Source organism: Panulirus ornatus, chromosome 42, assembly GCF_036320965.1.
Source record: "Panulirus ornatus isolate Po-2019 chromosome 42, ASM3632096v1, whole genome shotgun sequence".
In the NCBI taxonomy this organism is placed as follows: domain Eukaryota; kingdom Metazoa; phylum Arthropoda; class Malacostraca; order Decapoda; family Palinuridae; genus Panulirus; species Panulirus ornatus.
In genome coordinates this window covers 1,106,937-1,130,605 of record NC_092265.1, presented here as the reverse complement: position 1 = coordinate 1,130,605, position 23,669 = coordinate 1,106,937, and the positions used below count along the sequence as shown (strand labels likewise).

The 23,669-nt window shown below is 38.5% G+C and overlaps 1 protein-coding gene across 19 annotated transcripts in view; it reads right to left on the bottom strand.

Annotated features, from left to right (window-relative positions):
- Positions 1–23,669, bottom strand: part of CaMKII (Calcium/calmodulin-dependent protein kinase II) — a 391,068-nt gene that overhangs the window by 92,546 nt on the left and 274,853 nt on the right. For all 19 annotated transcript variants that reach the window (XM_071686261.1, XM_071686265.1, XM_071686262.1 and 16 more), the window contains one exon: positions 6,716–6,772. In XM_071686261.1, the coding sequence (XP_071542362.1) occupies positions 6,716–6,772 (57 nt within the window). The remainder of the gene's footprint in view (positions 1–6,715; positions 6,773–23,669) is intronic.

Sequence of the window (23,669 nt, the reverse complement as noted above, 5' to 3'; positions counted from 1 at the left end):
ACCATAGAAAGTTTTGTGGGGCCTAGATGTGGAAAGGGAGCTGTGGTTTCAGTCCATTACACATGACAGCTAGAGACTGAGTGTGAACGAATGTGGCCTTTGTTGTCTTTTCCTAGGACTACCTTGTGCACGCACAGTGTGAAGGGGGTTGCCATTTCATGTGTGGCGGGGTGGCGACAGGAATGGATGAAGGCAGCAAGTATGAATATGTACATGTGTATGTATGTATATGTATGTATACGTTGAAATGTATAGGTATGTATATGTGCATGTGGGTGTGTATGTATATACATGTGTATGTGGGTGGGTTGGGCCATTCTTTCGTCTGTTTCCTTGTGCTACCTCGCAAGGAGACAGCAACAAATTATAATAAAATGAAAAAGAAAAAAAAGAAAATATATATGATGGAGAGAGATGGGTGATTATTGGTGCATATGCACCTGGGCATGAGAAGAAAGATCATGAGAGGCAAGTGTTTTGGGAGCAGCTGAATGAGTGTGTTAGTGGTTTTGATGCACGAGACCGGGTTATAGTGAAGGGAGATTTGAATGCAAAGGTGAGTAATGTGGCAGTTGAGGGAATAATTGGTATACAGGGGGTGTTCAGTGTTGTAAATGGAAATGGTGAAGAGCTTGTAGATTTATGTGCTGAAAAAGGACTGGTGATTGGGAATACCTGGTTTAAAAAGCAAGATATACATAAGTATACGTATGTAAGTAGGAGAGATGGCCAGAGAGTGTTATTGGATTACGTGTTAATTGACAGGCGCGTGAAAGAGAGACTTTTAGATGTCAATGTGCTGAGAGGTGCAACTGGAGGGATGTCTGATCATTATCTTGTGGAGGCTAAGGTGAAGATTTGTATGGGTTTTCAGAAAAGAAGAGTGAATGTTGGGGTGAAGAGGGTGGTGAGAGTAAGTGAGCTTGGGAAGGAGACTTGTGTGAGGAAGTACCAGGAGAGACTGAGTACAGAATGGGAAAAGGTGAGAACAATGGAAGTAAGGGGAGTGGGGGAGGATTGGGATGTATTTAGGGAATCAGTGATGGATTGCGCAAAAGATGCTTGTGGCATGAGAAGAGTGGGAGGTGGGTTGATTAGAAAGGGTAGTGAGTGGTGGGATGAAGAAGTAAGATTATTAGTGAAAGAGAAGAGAGAGGCATTCCGACAATTTTTGCAGGGAAAAAATGCAATTGAGTGGGAAATGTATAAAAGAAAGAGACAGGAGGTCAAGAGAAAAGTGCAAGAGGTGAAAAAGAGGGCAAATGAGAGTTGGGGTGAGAGAGTATCATTAAGTTTTAGGGAGAATAAAAAGATGTTCTGGAAGGAGGTAAATAAAGTGCGTAAGACAAGGGAGCAAATGGGAACTTCAGTGAAGGGCGCAAATGGGGAGGTGATAACAAGTAGTGGTGATGTGAGAAGATGGAGTGAGTATTTTGAAGGTTTGTTGAATGTGTTTGATGATAGAGTGGCAGATGTAGGGTGTTTTGGTCGAGGTGGTGTGCAAAGTGAGAGGGTTAGGGAAAATGATTTGGTAAACAGAGAAGAGGTGGTAAAAGCTTTGCGGAAGATGAAAGCCGGCAAGGCAGCAGGTTTGGATGGTATTGCAGTGGAATTTATTAAAAAAGGGGGTGACTGTATTGTTGACTGGTTGGTAAGGTTATTTAATGTATGTATGACTCATGGTGAGGTGCCTGAGGATTGGCGGAATGCATGCATAGTGCCATTGTACAAAGGCAAAGGGGATAAGAGTGAGTGCTCGAATTACAGAGGTATAAGTTTGTTGAGTATTCCTGGTAAATTATATGGGAGGGTATTGATTGAGAGGGTGAAGGCATGTACAGAGCATCAGATTGGGGAAGAGCAGTGTGGTTTCAGAAGTGGTAGAGGATGTGTGGATCAGGTGTTTGCTTTGAAGAATGATGTGAGAAATACTTAGAAAAGCAAATGGATTTGTATGTAGCATTTATGGATCTGGAGAAGGCATATGATAGAGTTGATAGAGATGCTCTGTGGAAGGTATTAAGAATATATGGTGTGGGAGGCAAGTTGTTAGAAGCAGTGAAAAGTTTTTATCGAGGATGTAAGGCATGTGTACGTGTAGGAAGAGAGGAAAGTGATTGGTTCTCAGTGAATGTAGGTTTGCGGCAGGGGTGTGTGATGTCTCCATGGTTGTTTAATTTGTTTATGGATGGGGTTGTTAGGAAGGTGAATGCAAGAGTTTTGGAAAGAGGGGCAAGTATGAAGTCTGTTGTGGATGAGAGAGCTTGGGAAGTGAGTCAGTTGTTGTTCGCTGATGATACAGCGCTGGTGGCTGATTCATGTGAGAAACTGCAGAAGCTGGTGACTGAGTTTGGTAAAGTGTGTGAAAGAAGAAAGTTAAGAGTAAATGTGAATAAGAGCAAGGTTATTAGGTACAGTAGGGTTGAGGGTCAAGTCAATTGGGAGGTAAGTTTGAATGGAGAAAAACTGGAGGAAGTAAAGTGTTTTAGATATCTGGGAGTGGATCTGGCAGCGGATGGAACCATGGAAGCGGAAGTGAATCATAAGTTGGGGGAGGGGCGAAAATCCTGGGAGCCTTGAAGAATGTGTGGAAGTCGAGAACATTATCTCGGAAAGCAAAAATGGGTATGTTTGAAGGAATAGTGGTTCCAACAATATTGTATGGTTGCGAGGCGTGGGCTATGGATAGAGTTGTGCGCAGGAGGGTGGATGTGCTGGAAATGAGATGTTTGAGGACAATGTGTGGGGGGAGGTGGTTTGATCAAGTAAGTAACATAAGGGTACGAGAGATGTGTGGAAATAAAAAGAGCGTGGTTGAGAGAGCAGAAGAGGGTGTTTTGAAATGGTTTGGGCACATGGAGAGAATGAGTGAGGAAAGATTGACCAAGAGGATATATGTGTCGGAGGTGGAGGGAACGAGGAGAAGTGGGAGACCAAATTGGAGGTGGAAAGATGGAGTGAAAAAGATTTTGTGTGATCGGGGCCTGAACATGCAGGAGCGTGAAAGGAGGGCAAGGAATAGAGTAAATTGGATCGATGTGGTATACCGGGGTTGACGTGCTGTCAGTGGATTGAATCAGGGCATGTGAAGCGTCTGGGGTAAACCATGAAAAGCTGTGTAGGTATGTATATTTGCGTGTGTGGACGTGTATGTATATACATGTGTATGGGGGTGGGTTGGGCCATTTCTTTCGTCTGTTTCCTTGCGCTATCTCGCAAATGCGGGAGACAGCGACAAAGCAAAAAAAAAAAAAAAATATATATATATATATATATATATATATATATATATATTGGAATGAATATTTTGAAGGTTTGTTGAATGTGTCTGATGACAGAGTGGCAGATATAGGGTGTTTTGGTCGAGGTGGTGTGCAAAGTGAGAGGGTTAGGGAAAATGATTTGGTAAACAGAGAAGAGGTAGTAAAAGCTTTGCGGAAGATGAAAGCCGGCAAGGCAGCAGGTTTGGATGGTATTGCAGTGGAATTTATTAAGAAAGGGGGTGACTGTATTGTTGACTGGTTGGTAAGGTTATTTAATGTATGTATGACTCATGGTGAGGTGCCTGAGGATTGGCGGAATGCGTGCATAGTGCCATTGTACAAAAGCAAAGGAGATAAGAGTGAGTGCTCAAATTACAGAGGTATAAGTTTGTTGAGTATTCCTGGTAAATTATATGGGAGGGTATTGATTGAGAGGGTGAAGGCATGTACAGAGCATCAGATTGGGGAAGAGCAGTGCGGTTTCAGAAGTGGTAGAGGATGTGTGGATCAGGTGTTTGCTTTGAAGAATGTATGTGAGAAATACTTAGAAAAGCAAATGGATTTGTATGTAGCATTTATGGATCTGGAGAAGGCATATGATAGAGTTGATAGAGATGCTCTGTGGAAGGTATTAAGAATATATGGTGTGGGAGGCAAGTTGTTAGAAGCAGTGAAAAGTTTTTATCGAGGATGTAAGGCATGTGTACGTGTAGGAAGCTGGTGACTGAGTTTGGTAAAGTGTGTGGAAGAAGAAAGTTGAGAGTAAATGTGAATAAGAGCAAGGTTATTAGGTACAGTAGGGGTGAGGGTCAAGTCAATTGGGAGGTGAGTTTGAATGGAGAAAAACTGGAGGAAGTGAAGTGTTTTAGATATCTGGGAGTGGATCTGTCAGCGGATGGAACCATGGAAGCAGAAGTGGATCATAGGGTGGGGGAGGGGGCGAAAATTTTGGGAGCCTTGAAAAATGTGTGGAAGTCGAGAACACTATCTCGGAAAGCAAAAATGGGTATGTTTGAGGGAATAGTGGTTCCAACAATGTTGTATGGTTGCGAGGCGTGGGCTATGGATAGAGATGTGCGCAGGAGGATGGATGTGCTGGAAATGAGATGTTTGAGGACAATGTGTGGTGTGAGGTGGTTTGATCGAGTAAGTAACGTAAGGGTAAGAGAGATGTGTGGAAATAAAAAGAGCGTGGTTGAGAGAGCAGAAGAGGGTGTTTTGAAATGGTTTGGGCACATGGAGAGAATGAGTGAGGAGAGATTGACCAAGAGGATATATGTGTCGGAGGTGGAGGGAACGAGGAGAAGAGGGAGACCAAATTGGAGGTGGAAAGATGGAGTGAAAAAGATTTTGTGTGATCGGGGCCTGAACATGCAGGAGGGTGAAAGGAGGGCAAGAAATAGAGTGAATTGGAGTCATGTGGTATACAGGGGTTGACGTGCTGTCAGTGGATTGAAGCAAGGCATGTGAAGCGTCTGGGGTAAACTATGGAAAGCTGTGTAGGTATGTATATTTGTGTGTGTGGACGTGTGTATGTACATGTGTATGGGGGGGGGGTTGGGCCATTTCTTTCGTCTGTTTCCTTGCGCTACCTCGCAAACGCGGGAGACAGCGACAAAGTATAAAAAAAAAAAAAAAAAAAAAATATATATATATATATATATATATATATATATATATATATATATATATATATATATATATATATATATATATATATATATATATTCCTGGTAAATTATATGGGAGGGTATTGATTGAGAGGGTGAAGGCATGTACAGAGCATCAGATTGGGGAAGAGCAGTGTGGTTTCAGAAGTGGTAGAGGATGTGTGGATCAGGTGTTTGCTTTGAAGAATGTATGTGAGAAATACTTAGAAAAGCAAATGGATTTGTATGTAGCATTTATGGATCTGGAGAAGGCATATGATAGAGTTGATAGAGATGCTCTGTGGAAGGTATTAAGAATATATGGTGTGGGAGGCAAGTTGTTAGAAGCAGTGAAAGGTTTTCATCGAGGATGTAAGGCATGTGTACGTGTAGGAAGAGAGGAAAGTGATTGGTTCTCAGTGAATGTAGGTTTGCGGCAGGGGTGTGTGATGTCTCCATGGTTGTTTAATTTGTTTATGGATGGGGTTGTTAGGGAGGTAAATGCAAGAGTCTTGGAAAGAGGGGCAAGTATGAAGTCTGTTGGGGATGAGAGAGCTTGGGAAGTGAGTCAGTTGTTGTTCGCTGATGATACAGCGCTGGTGGCGGATTCATGTGAGAAACTGCAGAAGCTGGTGACGGAGTTTGGTAAAGTGTGTGGAAGAAGAAAGTTAAGAGTAAATGTGAATAAGAGCAAGGTTATTAGGTACAGTAGGGTTGAGGGTCAAGTCAATTGGGAGGTGAGTTTGAATGGAGAAGAACTGGAGGAAGTGAAGTGTTTTAGATATCTGGGAGTGGATCTGTCAGCGGATGGAACCATGGAAGCGGAAGTGGATCATAGGGTGGGGGAGGGGGCGAAAATTTTGGGAGCCTTGAAAAATGTGTGGAAGTCGAGAACATTATCCCGGAAAGCAAAAATCGGTATGTTTGAAGGAATAGTGGTTCCAACAATGTTGTATGGTTGCGAGGCGTGGGCTATGGATAGAGTTGTTCGCAGGAGGATGGATGTGCTGGAAATGAGATGTTTGAGGACAATGTGTGGTGTGAGGTGGTTTGATCGAGTAAGTAACTTAAGGGTAAGAGAGATGTGTGGAAATAAAAAGAGCGTGGTTGAGAGAGCAGAAGAGGGTGTTTTGAAATGGTTTGGGCACATGGAGAGAATGAGTGAGGAAAGATTGACCAAGAGGATATATGTGTCGGAGGTGGAGGGAACGAGGAGAAGAGGGAGACCAAATTGGAGGTGGAAAGATGGAGTGAAAAGGATTTTGTGTGATCGTGGCCTGAACATGCAGGAGGGTGAAAGGAGGGCAAGGAATAGAGTGAATTGGAGCGATGTGGTATACAGGGGTTGACGTGCTGTCAGTGGATTGAATCAAGGCATGTGAAGCGTCCAGGGTAAACCATGGAAAGCTGTGTAGGTATGTATATTTGCGTGTGTGGACGTGTGTATGTACATGTGTATGGGGGGGGTCGGGCCATTTCTTTCGTCTGTTTCCTTGCGCTACCTCGCAAACGCGGGAGACAGCGACGAGGTATAAAAAAAAAAAAAAAATATATATATATATATATATATATATATATATATATATATATGTATGTGTGTGTGTGTGTGTGTTTGTGTGTGTGTGTGTGTGTGTGTGTGTGTGATCAGGAGTGATTATTGACTATAAATTTAGAAGGAAAAATATGCTAAGAAATGGGGGTTATGTAAAAATGTAAGTATGGTGATAATGACAACAGTATTTCATTAATATCTGAATCACCCTTTCGAGTCATTAGGGAGAAGGTGCATAAGGAGGTGCCTACCTTCAACATCCCTGGCGATCACTGTGGTACTTCTATCAACTTGAGACTTGGACTTGTCTGTTTACGTCGTAGGGGAAGAGCAGCACCATACGTGGGGTGAAGCAACGTCCACAGCAAATTAGGATGAGAGGGGATGGACAAAAAGAAAAGAAAAAAAACCACCTTTCACAATGTAGCATTTATACACAATTTGTGGATGCTACTACTGTGTCAAGTGGAAGGTAGCATTACATCAGCTATATGTCAACAGGTGACATACCTTTTACATAGTGGATTACTTTATAGTTTACACGTAGGTGGATGTCTCATCTTCCCTGTGAAGGTTCACAATCTCTAGAAAGATTCTGTATTAACTGCAGTAAAAAACATTTCAATCACTGAAGTCCTAGAGAGGCATTATTTCAAAAATACTGCCAAAGATTTTTTTCAGTCACCTAGACATTCATTACAGATCTAAAGAAAATCTCACTTTAATTTCACACAAGATGTGCTTTCTAAAATGATATATCTTCCAGAATATTCAGTATGGATCATATTGTAAAGAATCATGTATGGTACATAAAACAGTTACTTTAGAAGAGTCCTTTCACATTGGGAGCCAAATATCTTTGGTAACACCATGTTTTCAGAGAAAACATGCTGCCACCCTGTGCACATTACACTTTTAAAAGTATCATATCTCAAAGGCAACCATTAGAAATTCATCAAGGTATATGATGGAGATATGTTGGATTTCTTACACACATTAACAACAAAGAAGGAAAATGGGGTAGGGTACTCATTCCAATGACTGCCTGCATCATCCTCCAGCCCTTCTAGTGTCATTCTCAGTGATGCATTAGATTTGTAATGCAAAAACATTTAATCTTAAAATTTTGCAATAGGTATTTATTTCTGATTGGCAGCTACCCATAAAACTGAATGTAAGTCTGTAATAAAACAGTACTGAGATGGGTAATATGCAAATACAGAAGAGTGAATAATTCAAAGCGTAGAAAGTGACAAGCATTTAGTTCATGATGCAAAATTATTATCTCATAGCATTTGATAATCCTCATCTAAAACCAGAAGTCATCATCAGTGCTGTAATAATGGGATGCTCTATACTGGAAGCTAAAACAAACCAGAAACTAAAGTGCTGAGAAAAAGAAATTTGAAAATTTCTTATATTTCAGAAAAATGCAATATGGAAAATAAGCTTCAAAGGCTTTCTGCATGCATAATTTGGTTTGGTAACTTGATGACTTGTTCAGGTAGCTTCAGAAATGCTTACCAATCAAAAGTGAATTCCTTTCTAAGTACAATTTGCAGCTTTCCTATAGGCCTAATATGTATCACCTTTTATTGTTAAATACACAGGTTAGTTTTATTTGGGTTTGTTTCCTAGGGAACAACCTTATATCAAAATAAAATCATCTAAAAGTATATCAAATGAACAGGTAAGTCAGGAACTTCACTGTTTTTGTTCACTTCATGTCTTACAGTTTCAGAGCTTCACTAAACACCAGGCCATGCAAATAATCCAAAAGTAGCTTGTGAACTGTGCACAGTGTATCAATGGTCCATGTGAGATCACAATTTGCAAGCTCTTCACTTCTGATTTTGTACCCAAGAAATGTGATTCAGCAAAAATAAGTGCCTTTGCAACCATGATGATGGTGTTAGACAGAGTCACTGATAGTGATGGTGGTAGTTACTGATGATGGTGGTGGTGAGGACTGTGATGGTGGAGGAGATTGTGGTGTCTGTTATGATACCCGTAGTGCTGTTGGAGGTGATGTGGTTGTGGTGGCCAGTAGTGGTGAAGTTGATTTGAGCATTGGCACTGGTGGCAGCAGGGGCAGGGATATGGCAGAAGATGAGTAGGTTAACAAGTTGTGGCAGTGAGGGAGCTTTACAACCCATAAGCCCACAAAGTCCTGCACCTATAGTTTGCCCTCCACCACCCTCATTGTTACCACCACCACTAACAGTGCTGCTATTGCTGTCGTTGATGCAGATGCTGGAACCTTCTGGAACACCACCATACTCTTCAGCTGCCAATCTTAGGAAATGAGTTTCTTTTTCACCATATTTATCAAATATTTTCCAAGCAGTTCAAAGGGCATCTGAGATGGGATACTTTCATATAATTCATTTATCCTTAAGATACATTACGCAATTCTTCCTAATCAGGTCATTAGAAGATATAAATTGAACCAAAGATGTTTATGCAGTTTATCCATTGATTATAATGTAACTTAGCCATTCAATTCAAAACATCATTGTTCTTCAGTATAAGTAATCAGTGAAACTGGACATGACTCAGTTGATCATAAAAGGTTTTGTTGTATGTAAAAGACAATGCTGATTGCTATATGTCATATTAAGGAATTTTAAATTAATCCTTTCTACAGTGATTAAAAACCTGGAAATATATGTTACCTAGCATTATTTGAAAAAATATAAGAAATTCAAGAAGCTCTTTGGGGAAACCTGTAGCCCTAAAATTCTCTACAGTGCAGTTTTTGTTTTGTGCAATGGAACTAAATGCCATGTCATACTATATATTTAACTTGATTTTGATACAGAGGACGAATGAGGGTCATGGAACAGTTTAATTCATTATATACAAAAGGAATTAATTATCTGTAGGAGTCCAAAGAAGTATATAGCAGGGGCATTTTATAGGAATTCTATTCATGTGTGTGCTAACAGCAGTACAAGATGGGGGCAAAGGCAGTAAACTTGCAAGTCTTGTAAAAGTTAGCACCCACTTCTCATCTTGGCACTGATCCTTTTAAAGTTAACATATACATCCAACCTACATTAGTAATCTATAAGTTGATTAAATCAGGAAGGAAAAAATGTTTTATTTTGGAAAATCCTGCCTGAAATTACTAGTATACAGAATTAGAAATAGCTTGAATTTAGTAATTTTTGCTAATTGTCTGAAATTAATGAGCATTATACAAGACTGAAAGATCACAATTTGCAATGGATTTACTCTGAAGAAAGAAATAAAGTCACTACCTTTGTTTACGATAATTATGAACACATTTCTCCCCCAGTTATTGTGTTCATCCATCAACATTTGCTTTGACAGAATATCTTCAAGACCATCTTGTACTTGTTTACATACTTTTCTAGCATACCATACAAAACAATCCTATCATAACAAGTACCTGATTATTGCAATTTGTCCATCTCATTTTAAGCACTTATTAAAAGTAATCATGAATCCATTCTAACAATCATTCTGACTTGAATTAAGTGTTAATTTTGAAAAAAAACTTTTACACTCCTTTTTCATTGATAACACCAAATATTAGGACATTGTCATACATTATAAGAAAGGATGTTATCACTAAATATCTCTTCTCTTTAATCCAACAACTGTGTATGCAACAGGCATATCATATCGACAAATATAATTGTAAGGAATGTAACAAGGAATGCAAAGGGAGTGAATTGTGGAGTGGTAGAATAGGTAAAACATAATACTTCGAGGTGGTTTGGGCACAGGGAAAAAATGCAAGACTGGGAGTTTACAAGGAGAATGTATGACAGTACAACTAAAGGGGTTGGTGTGAGTGGAAGACCAACTATGACACAGGCAAATAGGGTGGAGGAATATTGGAGGTATAGATACTGAGGAAGAATGCGTGGAATGGTGTATTCACGGGAGGCATGTAAAGACAGGAATAAGTGGAGACTCTTTTGCCATGGTAACCTCTAGATAGGAGTTCCTGGAGGGAGCAGGTGTCATAGATATAGATAGATAGATGGATAAGCGAGAAAAAAATTCTACCCATGTATTCCCTGTGTATTGTAGAAGGCAACACAAAAAGGGACGGTAGTGGGGAGGGGGGGGATTGAAATCCTCCCCTCCTATTTCATTTTACTAAAAGAAGAACAGAAATGAGGGGCTATGTGACAATTTTTTCTCTAAGGCTCAGTCATCTGTTCTTGATGGTACCTCACTAATGTGAGAAATGGCTAATATGTATGAAAAATATGTTACCAGACTCTGCTTGCTTGAGGTTACACCACAAGTGAAAAGTCATGTTTGGTGAGGCTGTATCATTAGGAATAAAGTCTCATCAAAGACCCTCTCACCCTAATAGAGTCTACATTTTTCTGTAACTGAAAGTTGTGCAGTCTTGACCTGCAGGTCCTTTAGAATGGTCAAAAATCCACTTTTTGCCCTAAGGACTTCATTTTTCTTGTCCTTCTTGGTGGTAACACTTTTTGCATCATTAACTTTATGCTAAGAGGCCATATGTAAAGGCAAAAAAGCAGCAAACAAGATAAAGTTACTGAAGTTTTACTGCAATAAGATTGCTTGATGAGAGTCATAGCAAGACCAAAAGATGCAGCTAGAGCACAAACAGCAAGGCTTGAGTGATGCAAATATCTCACTTGCACATAGTTATGTGCATCTTTATGCTGCCATTCTGCCATGGAAGTATGTATGTGCATGCACACACATGTAATTTCCTATTTGTAAATACTTATGTATACCATACAGGGAGTTCCATACTTGTTGGGTCCCATCTCTTGAACATCCTCTGTTATCATACAACCTCATACATTTACCTATGCTTTCTACATTAACCATGTTCTCAGTCATTCTCTTCCATTCACCTACTACTCTTATACTATAAAATGACTTCTTTAAATCTTTTTTTTTTTTTTTTTTTTAGAATTTCTTTGCATAATGTATGAGGGTGTTTATGTGATCACTATTTGTGATAACTATTTGTGTTTCACGGGTAGAAAGTTTCAAACTTATGTTACCCTGTTTTTTTACCATATACATGTGTACCATGTCTTTACTTCTATGTATTTATGCACACAAACAGACACACTACTTATTCCAGGTGTGTGAGTGTGTGTGCGTGTGTGAAATTACCTGAGTGTATGGATTTGGGATGACTCATGGCCCAGCAGAGCAACTGGGAACAGCTCAAGGCTGTGCTCCTCATGGAAGCAGGGATAGATGAGACCCTTTGGGTCAGGAAGTTCTTGAAGGGCATGGTTCCAGTTGGCAGCAACCTACAATTCTCTTCTTGAGTATAGGCTGCAGACTGCTGCAGGAGGATGTCCCTTCATTGTCTTTTGTGCCAGAGATCCCATAGCAAGTAGGTGGGTTCAAAAAGTACCATGCACATACAGGCACACACACACCACAACACTTTATGACCTAAGGTACTGACCAGTGGACGTGGCAAAGCTACTTGAGTGTTGCAGGACCCTCATAAAGGTAGAAGGGACTCCTCAGGGAAGAAGTAAGTAGGTATAGTATTGGGAGGGAGTTTTACACTTTTGGGACTTCATGTGTGTATGTGAACATTTATAGTGTCCTACAGAAAATGGATTTTTGTACTGAAGCCAAACAGTTGTAACAGTTAGCACGGTACAAGCAAGATTTAGGAACTTTTTTGACTAAATTGATGTAATCCTACTACAGTATGGCCAACTAAAGGCCTTTAACATTGATTTAACATATTTTCTTGGTGAGTAAATGGATGTTTGAATAGTATGCTAGAATTATAAACAGGGTGTAAAACAGTAAACAGACAAAGTATATTGAGGGAAAGTTTTAGCTGTATAACAGATATTAAAACAACATTACATATCTTCTTATGGATCATTTTAGGTAGCTTAAGAGATATCTTTCCTATTCTTCCATACTAGGTCAATGCTGTGTATTGAAAAACAGTGATAGATGAATAAACATCAAATACTATAGACATAAATACACAAGGGTACATAAGACATATGCTAAGAAAAGACTAACATGTAGAAAATAGGTCATCTTGTTGTGTTAACACTTTCACTAGCTATATATAAGACTTATAATCTTTTCAAAGATTTTCATGGGTACAAAGTTTTCTAGTACCTGAGAGAAAAGACATTTGAAAGTGGAGTAATCACCCCTGTGATATGTAGTGGAACTGCATTTTAAAACTGAGTTCTCAAAGTCTGTCTCATTAAGGTGGCAACATGTTTGAATGACCATCACGAACCATTTACCTACTTTGAAATGTACTCCAAGGTTGGACTGATAATATTTTTAGACCAGTCATTACAAGCCATTAGGTTATGTATCTACACCTGTTCTTGTCTTCTATAAAGAACAGAATCAATAAAAACTAAAAAAAAAAAAATTGTGTTAAACAACTACTAATAATACTTTCTTTGGGCAAAATACAAACTTGGCACAATATAATACCACTAAGTTGATCTTGAAACATTCTGGGGTCACTGTTAGTATGTGTTAATTTATACCAAGCAGAGCATTAGTATTTATTAAGTACATTTCACTCAAGGATCAACTAACATATAACCAGTTTTAAAACTTGATTCAGTAATTATGTTGTTACAGAGATAAGACAACATCATGTAAAATCAAAATGTCAGTCTATGAATAGTTGGTCCTTCAGTGATTAGCTACAAGGAATAATTAAGTTAGAATCCATCAAGTACAGAATAGGAAATCCAAATACTGTACGTTAGCTTTATGTCACTGATTACATAAAACATATAAAGCAACAAAACAACAGCTGAAACAATAAACTACATTATTAATCATTTCATAGATAATGTAAAAAAATTTAAAAGTTTAAGTCTACCTACTAGAAAACAGAAAGTACTGTAAACTATTTGACAGTGCTAAATTTTGTAACCACTTGGGGACTTTTGTAAGATGATACCTATGAATTTAAGCCTTTGTATTTAACAAGCCCATGAAATTTTTGAAGTATCAATAATATGCAACATTTAGAAAATCTTTTGGCTATAAACTTTTAAATTCATCTAAGCCTTCTGTTCTGAAAGACACTTATTTTCACAAGGAACTGTAATAATAGTCACAAAATGTATATTACACATATGAAGTTCATGAAAAATACATAAAATACATATACTTATTTCTTTCCCAGTTTCATGGAATGAAAATCAGTGGTATATGAGTTCATCACACATATGTAAAAGTAATGCATAATTTCTTAGAACTCAAAGTATCTTTCTTTCTAGAAATTTATCAAACTTTATTCAAAGCATAATTCAAATATCTGAAACAGCATATATGGTATGGTATGTGAAATTTTTTCCCTTAATCATGTGTTTTTTCAATATAACTTCAAGCAATAACATGTTTTCCTGGATGTTACAGACCACATTCCTGATATCACTATCAAATCTTTTTATGTGCAACTCCATAACATTCAGTACTTTGGGAATTCTGTTTTGAAATTTGATAACTATCCCTGGAATTCCTGAATATCTAGTATTTGATGATATGTTATAGCAGAGCTTTGGTATATGATTAGCAAACACAAAAGCCCATAACTATCCATGCAATTCCTAACCATCTAATATCTGATGGTATGCTATACCAGATCAGTTGTATCTGAATGCTAAGTACAGACCCTATGAGAAGTGTCTGAGCTCCCTCGTTCATTCTTCCTAGGTTTTACTGTCATGTTATTCATTTAATGAGTGGACTATATAAGTTATTAGACAGTAACATGATCCATTAATTCCACATTAGATCTTTCTGACAAAATAAAAATATCAAAATGTTATTACTGTCTCTCACACAATACATTCAAAAGCCCCTTACTAAAAAATTTTACTAAGGTCCTTTGCTACATAGTTTTTTAATATTCAGTAATGGATGTTATATGGCAGCTGCTGATTTCCTGACTATATTACTTTTGCTGTTCCTGGCAGATGTATGGTAATGCTGTAGTTTTCATAATATGCTGTGAATTATAAACATAGTAAAAAAATATATCCCTACAAGTGAAAGACTCTAAGAGAGTAAGATAAAGTTTCCCTTTAATTAAGCTATGACAAGATATAATTTAACTAATTCTTTACAAACATTCCCTAATTTTTAAAAAACATAAATATGTTTCTGATGTTATTCATGTAAGACCTTTGTTTACTTTACTGGTATCAAACATAATTTTACCATCCTATATAGATACTGCAATGAAAGATATCATAAGCTGCATTTACATTGGCTGATATTATGTTCATTCTGTTTGCGTGCAAATAAACAGCATTTCTTTCAGGAGCTAAATAGTACACTTACATAGTTCGGAATGCAATGTAATCTTGCATATTAATGTCTAGGTATTGGCCTATTATCTGGAGACTAATAACACATATGAACTTAAAAAAAAATTATACTGATGATATATGATTAAAATCTGAAGTGGATGCATTTGACACTTGGAGAAGTTCTCTGTCTATACAAGTGACGAGGATCTGGTTTTCTCTACAAAAGTCCTCAAGTTCAGTTAGATCTATGTATATTTCATTTACTGAATGACTTTCTAAAGTCAAAGTAATCTAGGGATAGAAGATAAGAAAAAGACTATTTGGAAAAGATATTTACTAATAGAAGGCTGATGAAATATTTACCACAACTTGAGCAAATTGATATTATAACTGTGTGATTAATATCTGTATGCAACAGAGAGGAGGTTATACATGTGTTTGTTTGTTTGTTTGTGTGTGTGTGTGTGTGTGTGTGTGATCACCTATTTGAATATACATATTTGCATTGTAAAGGGAAAGATTTTTACACTCCTGTGGCTCCACCTCTTGAATATTCAGTACTATTATATACAGCTTTTTAAACTTCTGTATGATTTCTGCAATTGCTGTTTCCTCATTTTATTCCATCGATTCACCACTCTTATACTGTATTGTAAAAGTGCTTCTTTAAAAATTCCTTTTTAAGTTTCTTATTTAAATTTATGTCCTCTTGTTGTTCTATCCCTACATCATTCCAAGAATTGCTCTGTGTCATATGTCATCTGTCTGGTTTAAAAACTTAAAGGATGAGATTAGTAAACACCCACTCTTTTCTATTGTATGATGGGCAGATTTAAAGCCTCTAACCTTTTTAAACTCAGATTTTCAAATTGTTTTATTACCATCTTTGTTGCCTTCCTCTGCACCTTTATATGTAACCTCTTTGTGCTTTTCCAAGTATAGTGACCAAACCTGAGAAGGATAACCTAATTTTGGCTTAGTGTAGGACATGAACAATTTGCTGAATATCTTCTTATCAGTATACTTAAATGCTATTCTAATATTTGCCAGCAATGTTTTTCTCTTTTACTTTACTCTTAAACTAGGACTATGGTGACAGACTAGGGATGATGTCAACTTCCAAGCCCTTTTCAAAGGACTCCAGCAGTTTATTTCTTGCTATACAATATTCATAATGAGGCATTCTTTCATTGTGTTCGATCCTCATTACAATAGACTTGGGCTGAATATTATTAACCATGTATCAGACCACCTCTGGAGATTGCCTAGGTCACCTTTGCAAGTTCATTTAAGCATCCTCATTTCTAACTTCCCTCACAACTTTGCTATCATCTGTAAATATATTCAGGTGAGAGTCTGATACCTATAGCAATGTATTCATACATATTAAGAATTGCTATCCAGAATAGCTATGGTCTCCGGACACATCCATGTGGCACACTACTGGTGACCATACTGAAAGGAATCCTTTGACCTGTGTTCTTTGTTCTTTACACTATGATATTCTTCCCTCCTTCAAAGGAGACTCCTTTTTCCTGCCTGTGGAAAAAGTATTCTTTACCAACCCATTTTCAGTGCAGTCTAATTCTTTCTGGCAGTCCAAATAAAAACAATCCACCAAGCTTTCTCTTTTGTTTAATGTGGAGCACACTCTTTCACAGAAATCAAAAGGGTTTATCACCCATTTGTATAGTTGGAAGAGATAGGTCTTCGCTTGTAAGGCCCAATCTCCTGAACTTTTAATATCAAGTAGCCTTTTTAACCTTTGTAAACTGCCAGCATTCACTGTCTCCCTGGTAGCCTATTCTAACCATCCACCATTCTAATGCTAAACCAGTGTTTCAGTATCCTTTCTAACGAACACTTTGCCCAGCTTTTTGTTCTGGTCTCTGGTTACTCTGATGCTGCTTCACTTACAGATCTGTTTGCTGTCAGTATTGTCAGGCTGCTGATTTAGAAACTTGAAGACTGTTATGAGGTCACCTACCTTCTTTCCTAGGTTTGTTGTCCTGACCATTCTTATTGTAGTTCAGTCCTCTTAATTCAAGTATAATCTTACTTGCTCTTCTCAGTATCCTTTGTGTGTGTAAACTCTTGAACATTCTCTAATGTCATACATTTATATATGCTGCCCACATTAACCATATGTGTGTAATTACCTGTATGGGGAAGGAGTCTTACACTCATAGGGCCCCATCTCTTGAACATTCTCTATTATCATACAACTTAAATTCACGTATGCTGTCTGAATTTGCCATGTCCTCATTTATCTTATTCCTTTCATCCACAACCCTCATACAATAAAAGTATTTCTTTACATCTATTTTAACAAATTTATTCCATTTAATTTTATGTCCTCTAGTTGCTATATCCCTACATCTTTGAAGATATGATCACTGTCCACATCATTGATCTGTTTTAAAAACTACCAAGTTGGACAAATTCAAAGCATCTATCCTTTCACTCCTGCAGACCATCTCTAACAGCTTTTTATTTCTTCACAAATTGTAATTACCTATTTGTACAGTATGAGGATCTCTAGCTCTCTTTCACATGTTGATTGCTGTAATCTATTTCCTGCTAAGTAATAATCACACTGAGGCTATCCTTTGCTTAATCTCCTCATCCATTTGTCTGACCAACTTGGGAGTTTGTCCAGGTTTCCTTGTAGGCTGATGCAATTATCATTGTTGCATCAGCCTACAAGGGAACATGGACAAATACCAAACTTGGTACATTAGATGGATGATAAGATTCAGTCCAAGTCAATGAAAAGTGACAAGGATGAGACAACATGAAAGAAGGCTTCAGCAAGATTATTACTTATTAGAAAATACATTACAAGAATCTGCACATGAACAAGATCTAGGGGTCAACATTATGCCTTATTTGTTGCCAGAGGTAAACATTGGGATATTTGCAAGAGGGAAACTGTCCACTGGCAGAAATAAGAATCATATTCAAATATACGGACAAGGTCATGTTTTTTAAATTATTCAATACATATATATTGAACCAAAACTGTGTTATGCCTTAAAAGTCTGGTCACCACACCTATAAGGGCACTAAGATATGATCAAAAGGGTATAAAAGTAGCAACTACAACGGTACCTGTGTGTGTGTGATTACTATTTGTCTGTTACAGGGAGAGAATTTTACACTCGTGTTGTCCCCTCAGTATGTGCATGCATGTGTGTGCGCACACAAACACACACAGCCTAACCTTTGCCACATGTGTGTGTGTGTGTTTTTAATTACCTGTTTGTAATTAAAAGGAAGGAATTTTAAACTTGTGGGCCCCATCTCTTGAACATTCTCAACTATCATACACCTTAAATTTCTGTTTGCTGTCTTCATTAACCTTGTCCTAACTCATCTTATTCTATTTATCCACCACACTTATATGGTTAAAGTACTTCTCTACAGCTTTTTTAACAGGTTTCTTACCAAATTTCCTGTTACTTCCCCTAGTTACTCTATCCCTATACCTGTCAAAGAACTTTTCACTGTTTTACAAACTTAAAGGTTGTGGTTAGTTCTCTTTTCCAATGTGGGTAAATTTAAAGCCTGTAGCCTTTCCTTGTAAGTCAGCACTCTTCATTCTGGTACCATCTTTGTTGCCCACCTCTGCACCATCTTTAATAGTTCTTTGTACTTCTTTAAATGGGGTGACCAAACTTGAGAAGCTTATTCTTGTTATGAACTCATGTGGAATATGAACAACCAGCTAAATATTTATCCATATACTTTTTTTGGTGTGTGTGTGTGTGTGTGTGTGTGTGTGTGTGTGTGTGTGTGTGTGTTCTTGCAATAACGTATTTTTCCTGTACAATGAGGAATTTTAAAGTCAGGAGGCCCCATCTCTTTAACACTTTCTACACTCATACAACTTCTTACACTTATGTATGATGGCTGCATTTGCCATGTCTTCATTCATTCTGTTCCATTCATCCACCTCTCTTATACTATTAAAGTACTTCTTTACATCTTTTTTAAAAAGTTTCTTGCTCAATTTCATCTTTATTTTTCTGGTTGCTCTGTCCCTACATCTCTCAAAGAACTGTTCACTGTCCACATCATCAATGTTTTAAAGTTTAAAGTTGTGATTAGGTGACCCCTCACTTTTTTTTTATCTTACAAGGTGAGCAAATTTAAAGCCTTTACCTTTTCCTGTATCTTAATTTTCTTAATTTGGTACCATCTTTGTTGCCCTCCTCTAGACTTTCTGTATTAGTTGTGTTTCTTTGGCTTCAGTGACCAAACTTATGTAATTTAATAACTGTACTGTACAGTAAGGGAGTTTAACACTCATGGGGGCTCCATCTCTTGAACATTCTCTACTATCATACAGCTTCTTAATTCTGTATAAGCTGTCTGCAGTAACATGTCCAGTCATTTTATTCCATTCAACCACTACTCATACTGTAAAAGTACTTATATACATCTTTTTCAACAAGTGCCTTAGTATCATGTTATGTCCTTTGGATGCTCTATCCATTCATCTTTCAAAGAGCTATTCCCTATCTACGTCACTGATTTGTTTTGAAAATTCGAAGTTTGTGATCATGTCATGCCTCACTCTTTTCTCTTCCAAGGTAAGCAAATTTAAAGCCTATAGTCTCTCCTCATAACTCAGCTCTCTTAATTCTTGTAGCATCTAGTTGCCATCCTCTGGACCTTCTCTATAGCTCTTTGTGAAATCACACACCCCTGTCACAGACCGACCCTCACTGGGAACTAATCACTCTTCTCTCTTCCTACTCATACACATGCCTTACATTTTTGATAAATACTTTTCACTGCTTCTAGCAGTTTACCTCCCACACCATATACTCTTACCACCTTCACAAAGCATCTTTATCAACCCTATCATATGCCTTCTCCAGATCCATAAAAGCCACATACAAATCCATCTGTTTTCCTAAATATTTCTCACACACATTCTTCAAAGCAAACACCTGATCCACACATCCTCAACCATTTTTGAAACCACGCTGCTCTTCCCCAGTGATGCTCTGTACATGCCTTCACCCTCTCAGCCAATACCCTCCCATACAATTTTCCAGGAATACTCAACAAACTTATGCCTCTGTAGTTTAAACACTCACCTTTATCCCCTTTGCCTTTGTACAATAGCACTATCCATGCATTCTGCTAATCCTCAGGCACTTCACCATGATCTATACATGCACTGAATATCCTTATCAATTAATCACAACACAGTCACCCCCTTAATAAATTCTACTGCAGTACGATCCAAACTTTTTACCTTGCCGGATTTCATTTTCAGCAAGGCTTTCACCACCTCTTCTCTCTTAACCAAACCATTCTGACCCTCTCACTTTGCACACCACCCCAACCAAAACGCCCTACATCTGCCACTCTATCATCAAACACATTCAACAAACCTTCAAAATACTCACTCCATGTCCTTCTCACTTCATCACTACCTGTTATCAGTTCCCCTCTTAACCGGTGTTCCCATTTGTTCTCTCGTCTTTTCCATGTTATTTACCTCCTTCCAAAACATCTCTTTATTCTCCCTAAAATTTAATGATACTCTCTCAACCCAACTCTCATTTGCCCTCTTTTTCAACCCTTGCACCTTCCTTTTGACCTCCTGCTGCTTTCTTTTATACATCTCCCAGTCATTTGCACTCCTTCCTTGTAAGTATCGTCCAAATGCCTCTCTATTCTCTTTCACTAACAACTTTACTTCTTCATCCCACCACTCTCTACCCTTTCTAATCTGCCCAACTCCCACCTCTCTCATGCCACACGCATCTTTTGCACACGCAATCAATGACTCCCTAAATACATCCATTCCTCACCCACTTCCCTAATGTCATTTGCTCTCACCTTTTGCCATTCTGCACTCAATTTCTCCTGGTACTTCCTCACACAAGTCTCCTTTCCAGGCTCACTTACTCTCACCACCCTCTTCTCCCCAACATTATTTCTTCCTTTTTTGAAAACCTCTACAAATCTTCACCTTCGCCTCCACAAGATAGTGATCAGTCATCCCTCCAACTGCTCTTCTCAGCGCTTTAACATCCAAAAGTCTCTTTTCTAAACACCTATCAATTAACACGTAATCTAATAATGCCATTTGACCATTTCTCCTACTCACATATGTTTACTTACATATATCTCTCTTTTTAAACCAGGTATTCCCCATTGCCAGCCTTTTTTGGTACACTGATCCACAAGTTTTTGACCATTTCCATTCACAACACTGAATACCCCATGTAAACCAATTTTACCCTCAACTGCCACATTACTCACCTTTGCATTTACACCACCCATCACTAATACTCTGTCTCATGCACCAAAGCTGCTGACACATTGACTTAGCTGCTCCCAAAACACTTGCCTCTCATGATCTTTCTCCATCCACTTTCAGTTTTACCGACACCAATCTATAATTCATTTTCTTACACTTTATCACACACTCCCACAACTCCTGCTTCAGGAGTAGTGCAACTCCCTCCTTAGCTCTTGTCTTCTCACCAACCCCTGATTTTATTCCCAGGACTTTTCCAAACCATTCTTCCCCTTTACCCTTCAGCTTCATTTCACCCTAGCCTGAGCCAGGTACCCATTTATTGATTAACCCCAAGATGTTGATGAACAGCTGGGATGAATGTGGACCGACTGCTGCTACCAGGATTCGAACATATGTGCTGAACTCTGGGCCGCCCTCGAATATGTCACGGTCAGGAATGCTAACTATTACACCATGGAGGTCCATGAGATGCATATTCTTGTCTTGGCCTTTTGTAAGATATAAACAACATGCTTAATACTTCCCCATCATATACTTGAATGTTATTATTATTGGCCAAGACTGGCGACAGGCCTGGGGAAGTGTCTACTCCCAGTCCTTCTCACACACATAGTCCTGAAGCTTATTTCCTGGAAGATAATCATATTATGGTCTTCATTCACTATATCACTATACCCAATCCTTATTACTTTCAGTTTGATCAGTTGAATTTCAACAACTATATATTGGACCAACTTTGGAGTCTGTTCAGGTACCCTTGTAAACTGATGCAATCCTCCTTACTTTTCACTTCCCTTGGGAACTTTGTATCATCTGAAAACGTATTCAGGTAGGCTTCCATACCTTCAAGCAAGTTGTTTGTGTGTGTGTTACAAGACTGCCTCCTTGTGGTTATGCCTTATGTAAAAAGACACCTTCAGTGAGGTTTTATGAATGGAGTAAAATATTGTTGATGAGCTTTTCACTCCAAATGAGTCCATCATTTCCCTCCTGCTGACTGTACTATAGCCTTGAAGCTGCAGAGACCCTGAGGGATGGATCCTTAGGGTTATATAATGACTAATAATATGTGTATTTATCTATTTACCTATCTGTAAAGTATGAGGAAGTTCTACACTCATTTTGTGTGTGTGTGTGTGTGTGTGTGTGTGTGTGTGTGTACTGGTGTCCCTGGACTCCTCCTGCCTCAGGTTACACCATGTATGAAACGTCACCTTCACTGTGGCTGTATCATCTTTAATGGATTAAAAAGGAACTTCTTGCTCTAAAGGATTCCATCATTTCCTTACTTTTGATTGGATTAAGCCTTGAAGCTGCAAGAGCCTTATAAAAGGATTCCTGAGGTTGTGTGTATATATATATATATATATATATATATATATATATATATATATATATATATATATATGTAAGTAGGAGAGATGGCCAGAGAGCGTTATTGGATTACGTGTTAATTGACAGGCGCGCGAAAGAGAGACTTTTGGATGTTAATGTGCTGAGAGGTGCAACTGGAGGGATGTCTGATCATTATCTTGTGGAGGCTAAGGTGAAGATTTGTATGGGTTTCCAGAAAAGAAGAGTGAATGTTGGGGTGAAGAGGGTGGTGAGAGTAAGTGAACTTGGGAAGGAGACTTGTGTGAGGAAGTACCAGGAGAGACTGAGTACAGAATGGAAAAAGGTGAGAACAATGGAAGTAAGGGGAGTGGGGGAGGAATGGGATGTATTTAGGGAATCAGTGATGGATTGCACAAAAGATGCTTGTGGCATGAGAAGAGTGGGAGGTGGGTTGATTAGAAAGGGTAGTGAGTGGTGGGATGAAGAAGTAAGAGTATTAGTGAAACAGAAGAGAGAGGCATTTGGACGATTTTTGCAGGGAAAAAATGAAATTGAGTGGGAGACGTATAAAAGAAAGAGACAGGAGGTCAAGAGAAAGGTGCAAGAGGTAAAAAAAAGGGCAAATGAGAGTTGGGGTGAGAGAGTATCATTAAACTTTAGGGAGAATAAAAAGATGTTCTGGAAGGAGGTAAATAAAGTGCGTAAGACAAGGGAGCAAATGGGAACTTCAGTGAAGGGCGCAAATGGGGAGGTGATAACAAGTAGTGGTGATGTGAGAAGGAGATGGAGTGAGTATTTTGAAGGTTTGTTGAATGTGTTTGATGATAGAGTGGCAGATATAGGGTGTTTTGGTCGAGGTGGTGTGCAAAGTGCGAGGGTTAGGGAAAATGATTTGGTAAACAGAGAAGAGGTAGTAAAAGCTTTGCGGAAGATGAAAGCCGGCAAGGCAGCAGGTTTGGATGGTATTGCAGTGGAATTTATTAAAAAAGGGGGTGACTGTATTGTTGACTGGTTGGTAAGGTTATTTAATGTATGTATGACTCATAGTGAGGTGCCTGAGGATTGGCGGAATGCGTGCATAGTGCCAATGTACAAAGGCAAAGGGGATAAGAGTGAGTGCTCAAATTACAGAGGTATAAGTTTGTTGAGTATTCCTGGCAAATTGTATGGGAGGGTATTGATTGCGAGGGTGAAGGCATGTACAGAGCATCAGATTGGGGAAGAGCAGTGTGGTTTCAGAAGTGGTAGAGGATGTGTGGATCAGGTGTTTGCTTTGAA